The 21,171-nt window shown below is 36.3% G+C and overlaps 1 protein-coding gene across 3 annotated transcripts in view; it reads left to right on the top strand.

Annotated features, from left to right (window-relative positions):
• The window catches only part of LOC131522919 (peroxidasin homolog), a 69,981-nt gene that overhangs the window by 21,246 nt on the left and 27,564 nt on the right, over window positions 1–21,171 (top strand). The window contains exons 2-8 of one of the 3 annotated variants that reach the window (XM_058748789.1): window positions 7,370–7,441; window positions 7,573–7,644; window positions 9,875–9,946; window positions 10,435–10,506; window positions 13,557–13,628; window positions 14,480–14,649; window positions 20,208–20,325. In XM_058748789.1, coding sequence (XP_058604772.1) covers window positions 7,370–7,441; window positions 7,573–7,644; window positions 9,875–9,946; window positions 10,435–10,506; window positions 13,557–13,628; window positions 14,480–14,649; window positions 20,208–20,325 — 648 coding nt within the window. The other 2 variants (XM_058748790.1, XM_058748791.1) reach the window with 2 other exon arrangements.

Below are 21,171 nucleotides of genomic sequence, written 5' to 3'. Positions count from 1 at the left end.
TCCAGGTCATATCGTTTCATAAGTTCATAAGTTATGTTTCATAAGTTCCCTTACTGCGCTAATTTCTAGCGATTATCGCCGATTTGATTGCACAGATAATATTTAAACTAAACTGAGCTAGACAATGACATCTCTGAATTCAATAATGAAATGCCTTTAACTGAAAATTGAAAATTGAGTGTTTAATCTTATCATTATACATTACTGACACTCTATCCTCTAATTTGATACTGTTAAGTGCTTTGACACAATCTGTATTGTTAAAAGCGCTATATAAATAAAGGTGACTTGACTTGACTTGATCTGTTTCTGGGGAGGCCTAGCCGAGCCCTTCAAGTCCCTTATGCCTTATTGGCACCCTGAGGAGTCACTGGAGGAATATATCAATCGGGCTCTGTACTTGAGAGGCTCATCCTCCAGAGTGAAGTTCGCTGTGGAGCCCGTTCACTGTTCTCTCGGAGCGGCGATCAAGGAGACTTCACAGGTCTCGTCAGCCGTTCCCAGAACCTCATGCCCATTCCTGGGCCGTCCCGGACTGATACACAGCGTGCAGCATCCTCCGCTGAGGTCGGTGCGAGTAGCATTTACAAATAACAGTGTATCTAAAAGTATGAGACAACTACAAACAAAAAACATACAATTGTGAAATGTCCTGTAAGAGCTGTACTTGCACAGGTTCTGCACAATCCTCTTCACTAATATTGTCTGGGTCTCATTTGCGCTCAAATTGATGAGCAATATTAATGGCACAATTGATTACAATACAACCAGAATGCTGAGGTGAGGGGCGTGACATTTCTGGGCTGCAATAGGTGGTTTAGCCAATCACAACACACTGGGCCAGATAACCAGTCTGAGCCCACTGCGTATTTCTGAGGGAGGGGCTTCCTAAAACCAGGAAGTCATCAGAGTGTTCATAAGAGAAGGGACAGAGCGGTGTATAATAAAGGTAAATTATGTGAGAGAATTATTATTATTTTTTATTTATTTATTTATTTTTTTTAAGCAAAGCATCAACACATTTTAGACTTCACCCCATAAACGCAATCAAGCCTAGAAAAAAGTCAACCACCCCTTTAAATTGTCTGGGCCAAAGTATATAAAGTTATATAAAAGTGTAATAGTCACTTGTTAATGTGTTATTAAATAACATATTATAGTTGGTAATAGTATGATTGGTAATTGTCTCGATCCAAGCAGTGTTCAGGGAAATATCCCTCATCCCTCATCCCTCATCTGCTGGCTTATGGAATGACAAACATCAGATACAGTTTCTCAGAAAAGATGAGTTATTATAGGTGGGGGATAATGGGAATTGTTGGTGGGGCTGGATCTTATCAGGACAGAAGCTTGTGAGGCAGAGGCAGAGAAAACTATGATAATGTTAGTCTTATTCCCTAATTATGGTTCATATACTCTGTTATATCCTGAGAATAATAGTCAGGATTCCAGCAGGCCTAACAATACAGCACAGCTGAGCGCATATCTGTAAAAAGTCAGCTATGAGGTTGGCTAGACAGAAGAGTCTAGACTCAAGGTGAGAGAGTGTATTTTATGGAAGCAGAATAATGACAATAGTTTTTGAAACATAAAGCATGCTGAATTCCACAAATCGGAAAAAAAGATGCATTGCAATTAACAGTGCTTGAATTTTAATGCCTTGTATTTCCAGGGCTTGCATTTTTAGGTCCTGAAATTTAACATAATTGTTTATTTAAGCTGTGAATATTTCAATTCAAAATATTTCACACACATTTTCATAATTAAAAATTCAATAATTCATATTCACCTTCAAGAATTCACTTCCAAAATATTCAATCTGTTTAAAAATACGATGTATAATATTCGACAGGCAAATTTCAGTCATTTTATTTCACTTTCCAAATTCGCTGCCACAAATTTAGTGGTTAAACTTCGGCAGAAAATTCAGTGTTGCACATCCGGGAACCGCAGGAATAGCAGTAGAGCACCAATGCATGATCTCCAGCTGATGTCAGTCGCTCACCAGCAGGTGGCGCAAGCGGCTGTTGATGAAGGCCATATGTGGATCAAGTCACTCATTTACAAAAACTGATTTGCAGAAATGGAGCTAGCGCTAGAAGTTTTGATTATCGGGGCCAGTATAAACATGTGGAAACACTGATTGTGTGTATGTTTAATTCAACATTTTCACTGTTTCCCGTAGCCTACATATAAGCAGCTTTCTCTACCACAAAGGAGATTATAATGCTCTTTGACCCAACGCTGAAGTACAGAACTAACATTACATCTGAGTAAGACACATATTGCTTTTGGTTGTTTAGTTTCTGTAACTCTGTATCATGGCTTGTGTGACGCTGTGCTGTAATACTGGGGTTCCCCTCATACGTCACACTCCAGGATTCCCCAACGACGCATAACTCACCACAGTGAACTAATACAGTGATATAAGACCTCAGATCTCAGAATACACTTTATTGATGATTATGCGAACTATATGCAGGCATGCAAATGAGGTCAGAAGAATGCAACGCGCTGCATTTTCGTTGCTTTCCCTTACCACTGATCTATAGTCGACAGTCCTACAAAGATATCAATACCACGATTAGTTTTAACAGTAAGCAACCACTTTATATCAACATAAAAAAGGAGTTCAAAACCGCCTAGGTGTATTTGTGCAGCAAATGTAAACCTGAGACGCACCCAAGGGGCCGTCTGACAATTCCACCAACTGGGTTAAAATGTCCAATGTATTTAAATATCGTTTAAAATAACACAGTCAAATTGTAAAGATTGTATTGCTCACAGTGATTTACTACAGATGAGATTTTGCCAATATATATACTGTATGCACAGTACACAATTATTTACATATAAAAGATCCCTGGTAAGGTTTTTTTTTCATGTTCCAATGGTTGTAGTACATTGCTAGATACAAAACAACTGTGTGATCGTTATTATTAATGTTGGTAATTGTTGGTAAAAAAAACTACAGTAATTCACCAAAAGGGTTTTTCATGTTCTACAGGTTGTAGTACGTTGTGAAATTTTGCCAATATCTCCCTTACTGTATGTACAATTAACTTTTTTCATTTTTAAAACAAAAACAAAAAAAGACCTCAAAAGGAATTGTTCATTTTCCAAAGGTTGTAGTATAAAATATTGATGTACTTTGTACATTAAGGGAGGTATTAGCAAAATTTCACCTATAGTAAGTGAGTCTAGTCACTAGGAAAAAAAAAGAAAAAAGAAAAACTTTGTGAATTAATTTCTTAAGAATGATTATATACTGTATGTACAATGAGGAAGATATTGGCAAAATTTCAACTGTAGTAAGTCAGTCTGGTCACTAGTAACATACAACATTTGGAACACGAAAAATCCCCTTTTGGTGAATTAAAAATTCTTAAAAATATTTGTGTAGTGTACATACTTAGGGAAATTATTGTCTAAGGTGAGTTATTGGCAATATATATTTAGTCAGTTTGAGTAAATTATTAATTCACTGTAAACATTAATTTGAATAAATTATTTGAATTTAATAATTACATTTAAATAATTTAGTAAATTACTTCGTTTTGTACTGTGAGGTAAATTTGCAACGGTCCCTAAAGCAGCCTAGGCGAATATGCAGTGAATATCAAACCTAAAACCTATAATATCGCGCTTTGTTTTCTATGGGAGAAAAAATGGTTTGGTGAAACTTGTTGGTTGTGGGCTCATCTGCTTAAATGTACATAATATACAGTAATATATTTTATTAATTAGATGCTGAATTTAATCATTTATTATCATCGAGGCAAACCGTGTTAAGTGTTTTCTTTATGGGAAATGTTTAACGTGCAGTTTTGCGCGTTCCGTAACTTGTGTTCATATCTGCGTCTGTTTGCATCATCAGTAAGATCTGAGTTTGGTCTTTTAATAGGCTTGTTTGAGATGAGCAAAATCTGCGCAGAATGATCACCAGTGATCACCGCGAGATGCATGCTGGTTTGAAAAGTGTCTTGAGTTTTTTTTATTTTAAATTTTTTATTAAACATATAACATTCACAGGGGATACAGTCAAAGCAATAAAATACATACACAACCAGAATACAAAACAGTAAATACCTCGATAATAGCAATAACAAAAAACAAATATAAAGAGAAAAACAAATAAATAATAGTTGCCATAAACATCTTTTAAAATAAATAAATGAATAAAAAGTGTCCGAGTTACGTCCGCCTTGTTGTCATGTCATGCTGACGTGTGCAAAAACTCTCACGACGGCGAGGCGGCTGTGTCGGATTGAGCAGTCGCGCGCAGTTGCTCTCCACCGACTGCGCTGATCAAAAGCAGGATGGGAAGCGACTGACTGACGACACAGCTTAATGCTCATTGGTTCAGACAACTGTGATGCTGCGTTCTCTGCTAAAATGTTTTTTTTTTTTTTTTTAATCTGATTTCATGTGATTGTGTATTTAAATTATGCTTGAATATTCCCAAACACTATGACAGTGCGATCTCTGTGTGAGATATGTGATTGTTGTCATATTTCTATAAAAATCTAAAATACATGTTTGTATTAAAGTAGAATGGATGATAAATACGCCTTTCGTATGGGATTAAATAGGAAGCACTTTGAGTGTCCTGTTCATCATATTTATATGCATATAAAAGCAACAGAACTGAAATTATATCACATTTATTAGCAGAACAGCACATGAGTGAGAATAACGCGATATCCGCCTTTGATCTCGTATAGTCTATCTGTTCTACTTCGAGAGGTCAGAACTGTCCATCTTGACTGCGCTTATTGCACTCCTCCCCTCACTGCAGCCGCCTGCTCTCGCCTACATTTTAGGCGAGGCGCACCTCAAACAAGTCTAATAGCTGTTATTGTGTTAGTGCACTACTGAGCCACGTAATGTGTTTTCTTTAACCGATTTCTGAGGGAAACAGCGTGAAACCTTACGCGTTTGTTCATATTCTACATCTGCTTAACTGTCCTTTTAGTTTGCATAATCATCAATAAAGTGTATTCTGAGATCTGAGGTCTTATATCACTGTATTAGTTCACTGTGGTGAGTTATGCGTCGTTGGGGAATCCTGGAGTGTGACGTATGAGGGGAACCCCAGTATTACAGCACAGCGTCACACAAGCCATGATACAGAGTTACAGAAACTAAACAACCAAAAGCAATATGTGTCTTCCTCAGATGTAATGTTAGTTCTGTACTTCAGCGTTGGGTAAAAGAGCATTATAATCTCCTTTGTGGTAGAGAAAGCTGCTTATATGTAGGCTATGGGAAACAGCGAAAATGTTGAATTAAACATACACACAATCAGCGTTTCCACATGTTTATACTGGCCCCGATAATCAAAACTTCTAGCGCTAGCTCCATTTCTGCAAATCAGTTTTTGTAAATGAGTGACTTGATCCACATATGGCCTTCATCAACAGCCGCTTGCGCCACCTGCTGGTGAGCGACTGACATCAGCTGGAGGTCATGCATTGGTGCTCTACTGCTATTCCTGTGGTTCCCGGATGTGCAACACTGAATTTTCTGCCGAATTTTAACCACTAAATTTGTGGCAGCGAATTTGGAAAGTGAAATAAAATGACTGAAATTTGCCTGTCGAATATTACACATCGTATTTTTAAACAGATTGAATATTTTGGAAGTGAATTCTGGAAAGTGAATATGAATTATTGAATTTTTAATTATGAAAATGTGTGAAATATTTTGAATTGAAATATTCACAGCTTAAATAAACAACTATGTTAAATTTCAGGACCTAAAAATGCAAGCCCTGGAAATACAAGGCATTAAAATTCAAGCACTGTTAATTGCAATGCATCTTTTTTTTCGATTTGTGGAATTCAGCATGCTTTATGTTTCAAAAACTATTGTCATTATTCTGCTTCCATAGTATTTCATATCTCAGAGGCCATGAAGGAAAGGGATATGAAGTAGATATTGAATGCACAATTTCTACCTCACCCACTGCATTTGTAATAACTGTTATTATTATGTGCAATAATTGTATATTTACCTACATTCTCAGGGTACTCGCATTATACATAATCTCACTGGTACTACTAGTTGTTTTATTAAATCTGCTGGTCAGAAGGTGGGAATAAGAACATGTTTTTCAAAGACGTCTCTTATGCTCACCAAGGCTGCATTTATTTTTTAACTGACTTTTTTTTAAAATTATTATTCTATTACCCTGCAAGGTATTTTTTTTTTTTTTTTTGTGCTATCAGATGTCTTTGTAAGCTTAAGGGCAGGGACGATTTTAGGATTTTCATTTTAGGGGGGCTCAGCCCCCAATGAGGGTATAATAATAAAAAATAAATAAATATTTACAAAAATATTGATTGAAAATTTGTACAAAAAATTGTAGAAACGTTCTACATAAATTCAATTCAAACAATAACAATTATTTTTTTTAAATTAATACAAAACACACACACACACACACACAATGTTTCAATCTCTGTCAATCACTCTGATATGCAATTAAAATGAGTGCTGTCGGTCACTGTCTTTAATCATTTCTATGCATAACTGTATGGTAGTTAATGCCACATGCACTGTAATATGTTCTATATTGAAAGCTACATTTTCAAATGAAAATAGCAATAACGTGATCGTTTTATAAAGTATGCGTTCATATGTGTTAAGGGAAGGAAACAGCTGTGGTGTGATGAGTGGTGAATGCAGCGAAAACTTTACAGTAGATTGGAAACCGATTGCTCTCCCATGACTTTTTGTAAACTCTATTTATGACAAAGAACTGCATAGATGTAGATATTATAACAATCTATCGATAAACACACACCTTGTCCTCTCCTCTGCGTCACCGCAGTCTGTGGATTGAAGAACGCGCAGAAAGATGGGGAGGAGCCGAAGACTGCTGCCGTTTTCATTTGAAATTTAAAGGGGAAGAATCGCAAGATTTTTAGGGGGGCTGAGCAGAAATTTAGGGGTGCTAAAGCCCCCCTAAAAATGGCCTAGCGACGCCCATGCTTAAGGGGTTTAAAGATTCAGATACAACTTGATATAACTTGGAAAACTGTCAAATTACATCTGGTGTGGAGGATATATAGAGCTGCATGTCATAACAATGAAAGCTAGTGCCATTGTTCCTTGTAATAGCACCTGAAGGAAGCATGTATAAGCAGTTCATTAAAGGACATGAGACAGAGCCTTGTGGCACTCCATAATTCTTAGGTCGGACATCTCCTCATTCACACTCATAAATATGGCAAGTTTGACGTAACCAGGCTAGGATGGCAATGTGATTGTCATATTCAAAGTCATATTTACTCAATGCATGACAAAGGCCACAGCAATAACATATGCTTTGTTTGAGCCAAGTATGTTTATCTTTTGTTTCCAGAGATCTGAGATTCAACAAAATCAAGGATTTACAGCCAGGATCCTTCAGACGATTAAAAAACCTCAATACACTGTAAGCATCAATGTTTTCTAAACTGGTTTCACGAAAAACACACCTCATAAAACTAAAGATTTTGGAGCATGTTCCGTTGTTTGAAACCGTGTATTTTGATGTCTAATACATTTCTTTCCTCTTTCTTTAAGGCTTTTAAATAACAACCACATTAGAAGAATCCCAAGAGGAGCCTTTGAAGATTTGGAAAACCTAAAATATCTGTGAGCGTTTCTTTACCTTTTTTGATTGCTTATTAAAATATAGAAATTCTGGAAAAATAAAAATACAAAAAGGGTGATGCTTTATGGATAAAAGTTTCCCAGCTTAAGTTCTGAGTTAGAGAAGTCAAGTAATATTAATTTTAAAGCATGGCTACTGTATAACCACTGACTGAAAGCATATTGTAAAGTTAAAATGTACAGTATAGTAGGTGATATGATAAAAATTTTCCCTTTAACTTGACTTCAAAACCATGGAGCCAACATGTTGCACCATGCTCGCCACTTGTATGAATGATTCAGTCATTGCTACTGCCATTGTTTGACACAGAAGAGAGTTGAGGTCATGGAAAGAGACTCTCACACATGTGGGAAACTTAATTGTCTGCACTGTAAAATTATCTGTCTGACGGCCCTGACCCAAAAGCGTGGAGATCAGAGTCAGGCGGAGTTGGAGTAATTGCTCTCTGGGCAGACGTTGCACAGTTCCTGTCTTTGTTCGTCACAGAGCAATTTGAGAATCCGTAACTTTAGTTGTGGTGAGATCAGCCTGTGTTTATATTTAAATAGAGTCGGTTGTTTGAAATATTTCACACCTGGTTTTGCCTAGATAACATCTAAACTCAGCTGCCAAGAGAATACAGTAAGAGTAAAGTATGCGTATATATATATATATATATATATATATATATATATATATAAAGTCAAAAAAAATACTTTTATTTATTTATTTATTTTTATTAATTTTTTTCTATACTGCCAAAACAAGCCAAAAAAAAGTAGTCAGCTCTTAGTGTATCCATCACTAAATTCCCTTTTTAAGAATTATAATACAAAAATATTTGTATAACTCATTGGTGATTGACCACTGGACTGTTTGAAGCCTAAATAATCTCTACAAGCAGCTGAACAATTAGAGCCCACTGTTATTCTAGTGCTGGTTTATCACTTGTGTGACACTCCAGATAAACATACTGAGTATTATAAGTCTCAGGCTGAGTATTATTTCATTCATTAACTGGTCTTGGGCGGTACGACCATCAGACACATGTGATAGTTCACACAGTTATGATGTCCAGCTGTGGAGTTGTCTGAAAGAGTACTTTAAAATGTCCCCTTCTGGTTACTCAAGCAAGGTCCGGTGGTCTGGCTAGTCCTCCAGACAAAGTGAATGTAACCTGCTTTGTGGCTGGTTTGGCATTTTACCGCTGTAATTTAGATACTGTAAACATTGAACAGGTTTTTGCATAAGAAAACCTCACATTTTTTCAGGGTTATTATTGTGAAATGAAATCTAGAAAAAAAAAAAGTTCGATTTTATTTCTGTTTTATATTTACATAACATTTATATTTAGTTTAACTTTATGTACTAATATACCTAAAACTGAAAAAAAATTAATCATTTTATAGATAAAAAGTAAAAACAACAAAACACACAACTAAATCTTTAAAATTAAAATGTAAATATTAATATTATCTTAGAAGAACTAAAATAATAATTTAATTAGTCACCAGCTGGTTTTTGTTTTACATATATAGTGGGGTCCAAAAGTCTGTTATACATATTCATATACATTTTTCAGTTTTACTTTTTACTCAAATTGTTACTGATAATATCATTTGATATCAGTGGATATCAATAGAGAAGTTAATATCAATGGCGTAATACTGAGAAAAATAGAACCATTTTTACTAACGATTTCAGACTTCTTTATGGTCTGAGTGATATTCCCATTACACCAATAATATTCTTTGCAGATTCTTAACTTGAACAGCTCTCCTAACTTACTCATAACTTAACAAGATTTGCTCTGTTTAATACTAAAAAGTGCATTGCTTTAGTGGTGCTTATATATGCAAATATTAAATACTTGTATGGGAAGACACTGCATATCTGCAGCATATGTTTCCTGTGGGATGGTGTCATAGTCCTTAAGGTCACAGGGTCATTTGGTTTATGTGACTGAGCACTGGTTCTCAACAGCCCACTGTCCCTGGACCGGAAAACCACAAACTTTCATGCCTGTTTCCCACAGGCCACCCTATACAGTCAATATGCAGCAGTTGTTGTTGTTGTTGTTTTCTATTATTCCTGCATTATCTGATTAAAATGTTTGATCTTTATTTCTGTTTATGTTGTGCATGTTTTATTTTTATTTTCTCTGTTAATAATAGGAGATCCCTCAATGTTTGACACTCGCTATGTACTAATATTCCTGAATAATTCTTTCAGCTATTTGTACAAGAATGAAATCCAGGCGATAGACAGAGAAGCTTTTAAGGGACTCGTCTCTCTAGAACAGCTGTAAGTAACCTTTTGCCTTGTCACCTCCGGTCTAGTTTTTTTAATATCTCTCAAAGTTAAAGGAATAGTTCACCTAATTTCTGATGCAAAGCTATTGTATATAATGAAGTCACTATAATGATATTTTTATGATGAAAAATTGATTATGATGAATTGCTGTGTAAAAAAAACAAAACAATCAACAATTAAAAAAATAAAAATAAATAAATGTTTCACTAAGATATTTATATGGGAGCACTATGAAATAAAATAATGGTCTCCATCCAAGTTCTCAATAAATAAAATAGAGTCTTGCTCTTTTTCTTCTTGTTGAAAATGCATAAGATTAAGGAAGTAAAACAGGTACTGGACAAGTTTTTGTTGACAGACATTAGGCATAGAAAATGTCATGGTAATAACATTCAAAATTAAATAAAATTAAACTGAGGAAAAGCTCTAGAAACTATGTTTATGGCACGTAAAACAACGTGACTCTCTCTCTCTCACAGATACCTGCACTTCAACAACATTGAGTCATTGGAGCCGGAGTCTTTCTCTCATCTACCCAAGCTTGAGCGGCTGTGAGTTACGCATGCATCTCAGACCTCACAATCACTCAGATCCCTACAGGGTTGCATGTTTAGTCATGATAACACGTCCCTTTTGAAATGAGATCAGAAAAGACGAGCATGTAGGCAAACGTCTGCTATGAGCTGTAGCCTATGTTCTGGTTTGTTTTGAGAGAGGAATTGTCTTCAAAGTGATGTTTTGACCATGTAAACCCTGACATATGAAAGAAAAATCATGTGTGTTTTTGTTTGAATCATATTTTATACATAAGGATTTTTTTGGTTCATATAGTATGATAAAGTGAGAATATGGAGCTCAAACTTTAGGAGGAAAACGCCTCAGTTTTATTCAGATGCCCAAACTGGGGAAAAATATGCAATTTGGTGCAGATGCTGATATTTATATAGGCAAAGAATAAGATGAAATTCTGATAGCTTGTGCATCAATGAGATCTTATAACAGATACTTACATAAAATTAAATAAAAATCTTAAATATGCCGATTGTGTACAGCAGGTTTATAGGGATCTACTTTTCTCTGTTGGCTGAATGAAAATGGTTTCTACTCCAATTTTTTTCAGTGTTAAAACTATTCCAAAAAATTAAGGGTGCAATTTGCAGTCAGTTTGTTTGGGTAGATTTCATCCCATGTGTTGAGTAAAGATAGGGTGACCATATTTTAGTTTTCCAAAAAGAGGACAGTAGGGGCAGGAGGCAGACGGCCAGATGGGAGCGGATTGAGGGGAGGGGGCTTAAAGTAGCCCCCAAATTAGTGCAATGACCATATCCCAAATATCAAAACTCAAAATACAATCAGTTTATGCAGACTGATCATAAACACAGCTAAAAGGCTTCCTACTAGCGGCCCTCCTTCACAAAACGTAACTTTCAGCAGAGTTTTATCATAGGTAGAATGCAAAATGTTTCAATACAAAGTTTCAGTCAAATGTAGTTTATGCAATATTTTAAACCTTTAACCCACGGGGAAAATCAACCCATGGTAGCAGTTTAAAAGTAGCCCAATTCCATGGAAGAAAACGTGGACTTGACAACCCTGCATCCAACACGAGCTGCAGGAGTCAGATTTAACTGATCATAGATCGAGAGTAAGGAGACAACTGACAGACTGTGGTGGAGGATTTGCTGCTCAACAGATCCTGAGCTCATTGACAAATATCTTATCTCGTAAGATGTGCTTCCTTTACACAGAGGATGTGTGATTGTGAAATCGAAAGTGAACCGCGAGCACTCATTCAAAAGCGATTTCAATACTCCGCTTATTGATAACGGCTCCCTGATACGTGAAAATTATATGCAACATTATGTTTGTGGGACTGGACACAACAATCGCAGGAGTGGAACAGACACGTGGCGGGCGGTAATGGTCAGAAATTCAGCGGGAGCAAGATTAAGAAAATGCATACGTCTTACAAAAACACACACAATGAATAACAACTGTAGAAAGCAAAAGCCAAATCCCAGACATTTTGGGCGATTTAGAAATCCCAGCCGGACGCATTTTTTTTAGGTCCAAAAGAGGACATGTCCAGAAAAAAGAGGACGTATGGTAAACATAAATGTAATAGCTAAGATGCATAAAAGAAATTGGGTAAAGTCTAAAAAATACTTTACAAAACAAAGTACCTACAAAAAGTAAGTAATATGAACTCTTGATTATTAAACGCTAATGTTTTTGTATGTAGCATAGCACATGTTTACAATGAGCAAGTAAGAAGTTACATGCCACTGCACTGTTTAGTAACAGCTATCCCTCATTGAGTGACTTCAGTATGAAGTATGAATAGACTTTCGTTCAGGTGTTTCTCTTTACTTAAGAACACATGAAATAGCACTTAATGTCACCATTCAACTCTCATGATCCAGCCCTGTGCAAAGCATGCTGGGAACTAACAATCCACTGCCCAGTTTCAGGTAATGCAACAAAATGATTCAGGTAATCCCAACAGAAATCGATTAAGTAAACTTCAGTTTAAATATTTTAAGTGGATTGTGTTGTTTTTTTCTTTACAAGCTCAAATTATACAAGCAGCTTAAATCATTTTTATTACAGTGTCTCATTCCTTTCTGTTGACCCGAACTCTGAATGTTTAGAGATTGTGGCGCTGAATTCACCCACACACATTCTGATGTCTTTCAATGACGGAAAAGACACTCGTACATAAACAGGGACTAAAACGTTAGTTAGGGACCAGTTCACTGCTAGATTTTACAAAGAAGCTAGTGAAGAAGTGACAGTGTAAAAAGAATCTGCATCTGGATGCTGATTAATGAAATTAACCCTCCTGTTGTTTATTTGACTAGTTGTGAACAGTAATGTCATCCCTGGGAAAGTGACCCCGTCTGACCCGGTAGAAAATAAGAACATCCCTGTGGACCTTCATCTTTGCATCTCTGTTCCACAGTGCATATAAACTACCGGTCAACATTTTGGAATAATTAGTGTTTTTTTGTTTGTTTTTTGTTGTTGTTGTTTGTTTGTTTTTCACCAAGGCTGCACTTATTTGATCAAAAAAATTTGAAAATATTACAATTTAATCTGTTTGCTACAGTAATATATTTTAAAGTGTAATTTATTCCTGTGATGCAATGCTGAATTTTCAGCAGTCATTCAACCACACCAACACCAGCTGCGAATTTATCAGGTATTTGATCAGAAAGCATTGTTTTCCAATCTGCTACAAGTGTCACACCCATGTGAATTGGTGCTTTGCAAAAATGGAAGCAATTTATATTAACCAAAGAATTGCCAAAAGATTTTGCGAGATTTTCTTTTGTTTTCTCTAACAAGTCAGATCACCTTCAAAACAAATACCACAATTTGTACTGCATACCACTCACAGAGTGTTATATACCACAGAATAAACAAATCACTGATCCTAAATACGAACGCTAGTATAGTGATGCTTTTATGGCATGTGTATTTTTTTGAGGGGCGGGGCAGGGGGTATTGGGTTTCTTCTGTCCTAGTCACAGATTGTCTATGCCTGATTTTTAAATACACACTTTTGAAACTGTGCACCTCTCACTGATATCTATTGCAGGTTTCTGCACAATAACAGAATTACTCATCTTGCATTAGGAACATTCTCCCACCTGCAGTCCATGAAGAGACTGTGAGTATTACTCAAGCTTATTTACAGTTGGGTGGAGCAGTAGTTTGCTCAGAGATTGCCTTTGCATTTAGTAAAAAATTAGAGCTTGAAAAACTTTAGAAAAGTTGGTGATGTTCCACTTTATCTACAAAAACTTTATAAATGGCACATGTAATTAAAATATTTAGTGCATCGTTGAGATCCTATTATATTTTTATTAGTATTTTGAATTGGTTTTCATTTTTAATTTGAAGTTGTTGTAATTTTGTTGTTTTTGTTTGATTGAATTTTTTAATAACATTTTTAGTACATCGTTTAAATAAATATGAGAAATGCTGCCTGCTTTACCAAAACTAAAAAAAAAAAAAATTTTTGTCATGATTTTATTTTCAGTTAACTATAATAACCTCGCTTTAGTTCCAGACCTATAGATGAGGATGTTAAAAAGTAATTTAAAAAAAATGTATTAACAGGCAGCTTGTAATTTTAGGGATTTCAATGTTTTGATGTACTAAATAACTTGAAATTTCTTAAAAATCAAAGAAAATATTTCAGTTTTTGGTTTGATATTCTGAACCTCCACCTATACCAGTCATTCGAGACTAGATAATAAAACTTGTTTTGGCAAGGATCAGGATTAGAGGTACACAAAACTGTATGAGTGTTGCATGTGAGTTTAGAAAGACTTTTCACAGAATGAGGGTTACTATTTTGACCCAAGTACACCAACATTACAACAAATTTATCAGTGATTTGATCAGAACGCATTGTTTTCTGATCCGCTATAAGTGTGAATTGGTGCAACAGTGTTATTTGAACCAAAGATCTGCAACAAAATTGTATTTTAATTTTGTTTTTGTGTGTGTTTATAGGCGCCTCGACTCAAACTCACTGCACTGTGACTGTGAACTGCTGTGGTTGGCTGATCTGTTGAAGCAGTACGCAGAGTCTGGTAACGCTCAAGCTGCAGCTACATGCGACTATCCAAGCCGCTTGCAGGGACGCTCAGTCGCAACTCTCACTGCAGAGGAGCTCAACTGTGGTGAGGCCACACATAAACGCACACCAATATACACGTTGTTTTCAAACAAAAATGAAATGATGAACTGGCACTAAATTGTTAAAAGATTTAAAGCATCTGCCCCCATTCACCGCATCCACATGATTCTGCTCATTGGGACCACTCAATGTCTTTGAACATGTTAGTCATCCTAATAAATAACAGATGCTGATCTGGTTTTGGGAGCTGGATTATGGAGAGATTTCCCAGATGTGTCATTGTTTGCATGCTACACCACCTCCTCACGAAACGTTGGAAGGAGTGAAGGGTCAAACGTGACTCTTTTCATTTCAACCATCTGTGAAACAAATGCAGGTCAACTCTACTGGGCTTTCTGACGTCAGAATTGTCAGCTGGGAAAAAAGCAGCTCAGATATTGAGCTAATTACCAGTTCAGTGTTCACTGAAAAACAAAAAAGTCCTGTTAAATGTATGGTAAAAAGGACATGACTTATTGATTCCTGTATATTAGGGATGCACGATATTTATCGGACCGATAAATTATCGACCGATATGGGTCATTTTTATTGCTCCGATAAATAAATTAAATCCGATAACTAGATCCGATAAAGTACGCTTGCTGGTAAATCAATCAATCAGTCTGATTTATCTGAGAGTCATCCACATTCCGAGTGCAAGTGACTGCAGCTTTAAACTGCAGTGACTCTCAGCTTGTGTCGCACTCATTACGTCATCATCTGTGAACATGTCTTCGCCGGTCTGGAAGTTTTTCTCGGTGGCAGAGGAGGACAATACCATTGCTATTTGCAGCGCATGTTGAGCAAGGATTCCGAGGGGAGGAAAAAAGGCGTCAGGTTTTAACACAACAAATCTTATATCTCACTTGAAAGGTCGTCATCGCGGAGAAGCTGTATTAAAAGAAAATAATAATTAGGGACTTTAAGCAGCCTCCACTGCTGGAACGGCAACGGCATTCCAACGTCATATTGCGCGTTCGTGACTGTAACCGTCTACTAGCGGAGAACAGCTGCTTTGCCATAGTCCTTACAACGTGACCGCTTATGTAGTTAAATGTTGCGTTTTATGGTATATACCATTTAGTTCCATCACTATACGATTCTACCATTAGTCTTTCATTTCATTTGTGTTGATTATGTTTTAAACTTAAGCTAATTTTAAAGATTTTTTTCATTTGTACAAAGATATGTCTGCTGTTAGCAACAGCACCTCAGGTAGCACTGAGACTAAAGATATGTGAAGAGAACAATGTAATTATTGCCTAAACATCCTCCTCATAATCCATCATTTGTATTTAAATAAATGACTGCTCCATCTTGTTTAGGTTGCTTAATGATTTTTATGTTCTCGGCTACGGCGGTGTAACAGCTTACTTCCGGTCAATGTAGCCGTTCCATTCGCAGCTATTGTTTAATGTCCCTACATAACTTCCTCATCCTCATGCACTAAAAAGGTTGAATAGATGCATTTCTTTATGCATGAAATATTTGAATATAAATTTGTTGTTAATTGCAGATAAACCATAGTTCTGTCATAGTTCTGTCATAGTTCTGTTAAATCATTTCTGTTACTAAGTATTGTGGTGCCTTACACAAAAAATAAAAACATTTGAAGAGTCAGGACTGATGTTTGCTATTATAGTTAGGCCAGAGCTACTAAAATATCAGTTTCATCAGTGCATCTTAGATTTTGTATTCTCCTGGGTGCACAAACTGCAGGTTATATGAAAATTATAATATAAAAATGTGAATTTATTGGTTATCGGTATCGGCCATGAGAAGGACTTAATTATCGGTTATCGGTATCGGTTAAAATTTTTCATATCGTGCATCCCCACTGTATATTTTATAACCATATATTTAATTCAATAATTAAGTTGGCTTGAAAAAGCCAATTTACTGATCTACTATATAAACTTATTATTATTATTCTTCTGAGCCAAAATTTTAATTGTATCTCCTCCTAGAGCTTTCAAGCTAGAACCACCAAACTCGGCCCAGACCTTCAGACTGGTCTGACTCGGGTTGCTATATCTCTTCAGACTGATCCGACTTACGGTTTTCCTAAAAATGTGCAAAAAATCCCATAGACTTACATTGACGGAATGTTCAAATGAGCCAAGACCTTGCAAGCTCCAACTGACAAACATTCAAATGTAAACACACTGAAGCCCATTAGACTCAATCAAGCTTCTCTTCTATGTACTATTTCTAACCCATTCAAACTCATATAAGCTTCCACTCTATCTAATACTATTTCTAATCTAATCATGCTAGCAACATTCTAGTAACATGCTAATCATGCTTGAAAAATGCTAACATCATGCTAACAACTTGTTAATCATGCTAGTAACATGCTAAACATGCTAGAATCATGCTAGCAACATGCGAATCATGCTTGAAACATGCTAACATCATGCTAGTAACTTGCTAATCATGCATGAAACATGCGAACATCATGCTAGCAACTTGCTAATCATGCTAAACATGCTAGCAACATGTGAATCATGCTTGAAACATGCTAACATCATGTTAGTAACTTGCTAATCATGCTAACAACACGCTAGTAACTTGCTAATCATGCTAAGAACATGCTAATCATGCTAGCACAGTACTAGTAGCTTGCTAATCATGCTAGAAACATGCTAGCATCATGCTAGATACCTGCTGTAACATGTTAATCATGCTAGCAACATGCTATTAACTTGTTAATCATGCTAGCAATGTACTAGTAACTTGCTAATAATACTAACAACAAGCTAGTAACACCTTAGCAACCACCCCGAGTACCATAGCAACAAACCTAGCAAACCACCCTGAGTACCATACGAACCGCATAGCAACACCCTAGCAACCACCCCAAGTACCCTAGCAACCGCATAGCAACACCTTAGCAACAACCCCGGGTACCCTAGCAACCGCCTAGCAACACCTTAACAACCACCCCAAGTACCCTAGCACCGCATAGTAACACCCTAACAACTACCACAGATACCCCAGCGATCTGTTCTTCTGATAGACTGTATTGCCTTTAAAACATTCAAACTTTAATCTTTAAAACTATTTTACTTATTTCAAACTACTTCAAACTTAAAACCTTCAAACTTCAAGCTTTTAAAACTTTTACAAACTTTCTGGCTAGGCTTTTTCAAGCCAACTTAAAGTTTGTATCCAAACTTTACTATCTAGTTTAATCTTAATATACAAAACTGTTTGAAATACTAAGGTTTTAATGTACTAACTGGCACAATAGAAAGCCGCTTGATGAATCAGAGTTCATTGTTAGTGGCCTGTCCATAAAACATGGACAAGACATTGCAAAGGTTCATAAACACAAAACACCATCAGGATAACACACAACACTAAAATAATGCAAGAAGTATTAACTAAATAACAGGTAATATAACACAAAACACCCTAATGTACATAACTGATAACAAAAATAAGAAGAAACAAAACTATTTAAGTAAAATATAATCATATGACATGTTTCATGCAGGGACTTTTAAAAATTTATTTTTAGTGTTTTTCACCATAAACAATACAGTAATTTATAGATTTTACTTGCAAATCATACATTTTATTTTACGGTTAAATGACATGATCTGATGCTAAACCATTTGCTGTTAGTTTTTCCATTGTATATGTTAAACAGGTAATTTGCTGTGGCATTTTGTCAGTTTTACAGTGCTTAGAAACAGAAGCCTTTTATAATTTCAAGTGCTGAAACTACTGTTAAACCACCCACAGAAAAAGTAGTTCACTGCTGCACTACAAGCTACTAACAAAACGTAACGGACTACACTGAAGTTATTTCAAGGCCATTAACATGTAACACATAAAACGTATTCTTACAATTGCAGCAGTATTTATTTGGTGAAACTCACTCATTTAATTCATTTAATTGATTTTATATCATTTTTAGTAATAAATGATTAAACTTAAAATTTTTAGTCACTATTGTTATGTTCAATGAAATAGAAATAAAACTAATAATTGATATAATAATTGTTCACGTCTACATTTTTCTACTTTTTCTCTGAAATGTGGTCTATTGGGTGACCTCTGCGCAGCAGTAGAGGTTTCACTACCGTAGCCACAAGCCACAGCAGCAGTTGTGCTCGATAGACTTGCTCAGGCTTGTTGCAGTAATCAGCCCTCCACAAACGCCCCTATTGTCTCTGTAGAAGAATGGGTTTAACACCCTATGGCTTTTCCACTCCCTCTATACATTAAACACAGCACATAGACGCTCGAGGCACCTGTCAAAACACAGCACCAGCCCTCCAGACAGCTGCAGTTTCTCTGGGACTGGCACGGTTACTGCCACACTGCACAGTGCAATACAAAAGCTAGTCATAGAATAAAAATTAAAGGTCACCCAAAAATATTGCAATCATTTGCTTATCTCCTTGGAATTGTAAACCTGCATGACTTTCTTTCTTTCTTTGGAACACGAAAGGAGATTGGTTTTGCAGAGTGTCCAGGCTGCTGTTTTACAAAAGTCAATAAACGCGAGTAAGATTTGAGCACTGAATGGGAATAAGCGTATATTGCCTTTAAGTTCAGTGATTTAATGATAGCTTTTCTCCTGCAAAAACTTGGAATAAAGTTGTATGGACTGTGTTATACTCCGTTTATGGAGCTTGACAGCCTTTCATTGTTTGGAAAAGAGCAGTTTGGACATTCAGCAAAAGATTTATTTTTGTATTCCACTGAAAAAAAAGAAAATCATATTGGTCTGGAACAACATGAGGGTAAGCAAGTTCGATTAAACGATTCTTTATATATAGAGTGCTGCAGTGATAATGGTTTTTTTTTTTTGTAGGCCAGTCTGAAACCTTACGTTTACATTACCCTGGTTCCCTTGACAAAAACCCAATGTTTTGTTTTTTTTTTTTTTTTTTAATAAGCTGTGACCATCAAAAGTTTATGATGCTTACATGTTTTGCTTAATGTCTCCGACAACCTCTGAAGTCCTATTTAGACACTTGTGAAGAACAGCCTTTTTCAAGTCTTATTTAAACCCATTGACTTAAGGGTGATGAAACCAAAGTGCTAAAATGCTCAGTCATTTCTGGGTTTTGGCCTACAAAAATAAATGCAAAAGCACTCTATAGCACTTTCTGTCATTTTTGTCCCTCTTCTGTTATATGCAAGTACTTTGACTCGGTGTGCAACCAGACGTTTGGTTTTGCCAGTAGAAACAGCTCCACAGTTCTGTCAGGCTTTTCAGGAAGACATTTCACCATCTGCACATTGGTGTTGGTGGCTAATGTTTGGGGTTTGGCACATGGCCGTTGTGACCATAGACACAATCACCTCGTGCCTGGCCGTCAACCAACACCGGCAGCCAAACCAGTTCAGAGGAAGTGAGGCAAGAGGGAGATGTCAAACGTTATTTCCAGCAGGCACACTGTGCCACTACAAATAAACCTTCAGTGCTGTAATTCCAATAGCTTTTACAGACCAAATTAAACTTGTTTTACTTCTCCTCACACCTCGTCTTTTGCGGCACACTTATATTTAGTTTCATCTGAATGTGTCTCTACTGTGGAGCAGAAGTTCCCCGGATCACATCTGAGCCGCAGGATGTTGACGTAACCTCTGGAAACACTGTGTACTTCACATGCAGGGCAGAAGGCAACCCCAAACCTCAGATCATCTGGCTGAGAAACAAGTAAGCTCCCTCCCTCAATGTACATGTTTAAAGGAATGGTTTCAGCAAGAAATAAAATTCTGTTTTCTTTTATTATCCTTCAAGTTACTCAAAGCAGACACAACCTGTTTTTCATGGAACACAAAAGAAGAAATATTACAGTATGTCTAGAGAGCTCTTTCCATGATGAGGTTGTCTGAAAATGACAAAAACACCATAAAAGTACTACTTTAAAAACAGCAAGCACGGCTGACCAAAGTGCTGAACAAACGAAGACATAGAACACAAGGCAACCCACAGATTCATACCGTAAACTCACAATTAATTCAAAGTCAAAGAAAATAAATAGGTTTTAAGAGATGATTTAAAGACTGTGCCGATCTGATATAGGCTGGAAAGCTGTTCCACAGTCTAGGGCCAGCAACCGCAAAGGCTCTATCCCCTCTGTGCTTTAACCGTGATCTGGGGACAGAGAGAAGTCTTTGATCACCAGACCTCAGATTTTTTGTAGGATTTTATGGATAAAGTTGATCAGATAGATAGCTCGGTGCCAGATTATTTATATATTTAAAAAACAGAAGATTTTGAACTCCATTCTAAGATGCACAGGTAACCAATGCAACAATTTCAACATTTAGCAGCAGCGTTCTGTACTAATTGGAGACGAGCGATGGTAGATTTAGAAATGCCAAAATAAAGAGAGTTGCAGTAGTCCAAGCAAGATGGCAATCTCTAAAGTTTTCACAGAGAGAAAAGGTTTCATTTTGGAGAGAAGTAACTTAAGACTCTGATCCCAGATGTTAATGTGTTTAGTAAAATATTTTGCTTATTTAATCCTCAATATGTGAAGGGTATGTGCATAAACAG

This window comes from Onychostoma macrolepis, chromosome 17 (genome assembly GCF_012432095.1).
Source record: "Onychostoma macrolepis isolate SWU-2019 chromosome 17, ASM1243209v1, whole genome shotgun sequence".
In the NCBI taxonomy this organism is placed as follows: Eukaryota; Metazoa; Chordata; class Actinopteri; order Cypriniformes; family Cyprinidae; genus Onychostoma; species Onychostoma macrolepis.
Note: the sequence above shows the minus strand (reverse complement) of the source record. Positions and strands in the feature narration are given on the sequence as shown.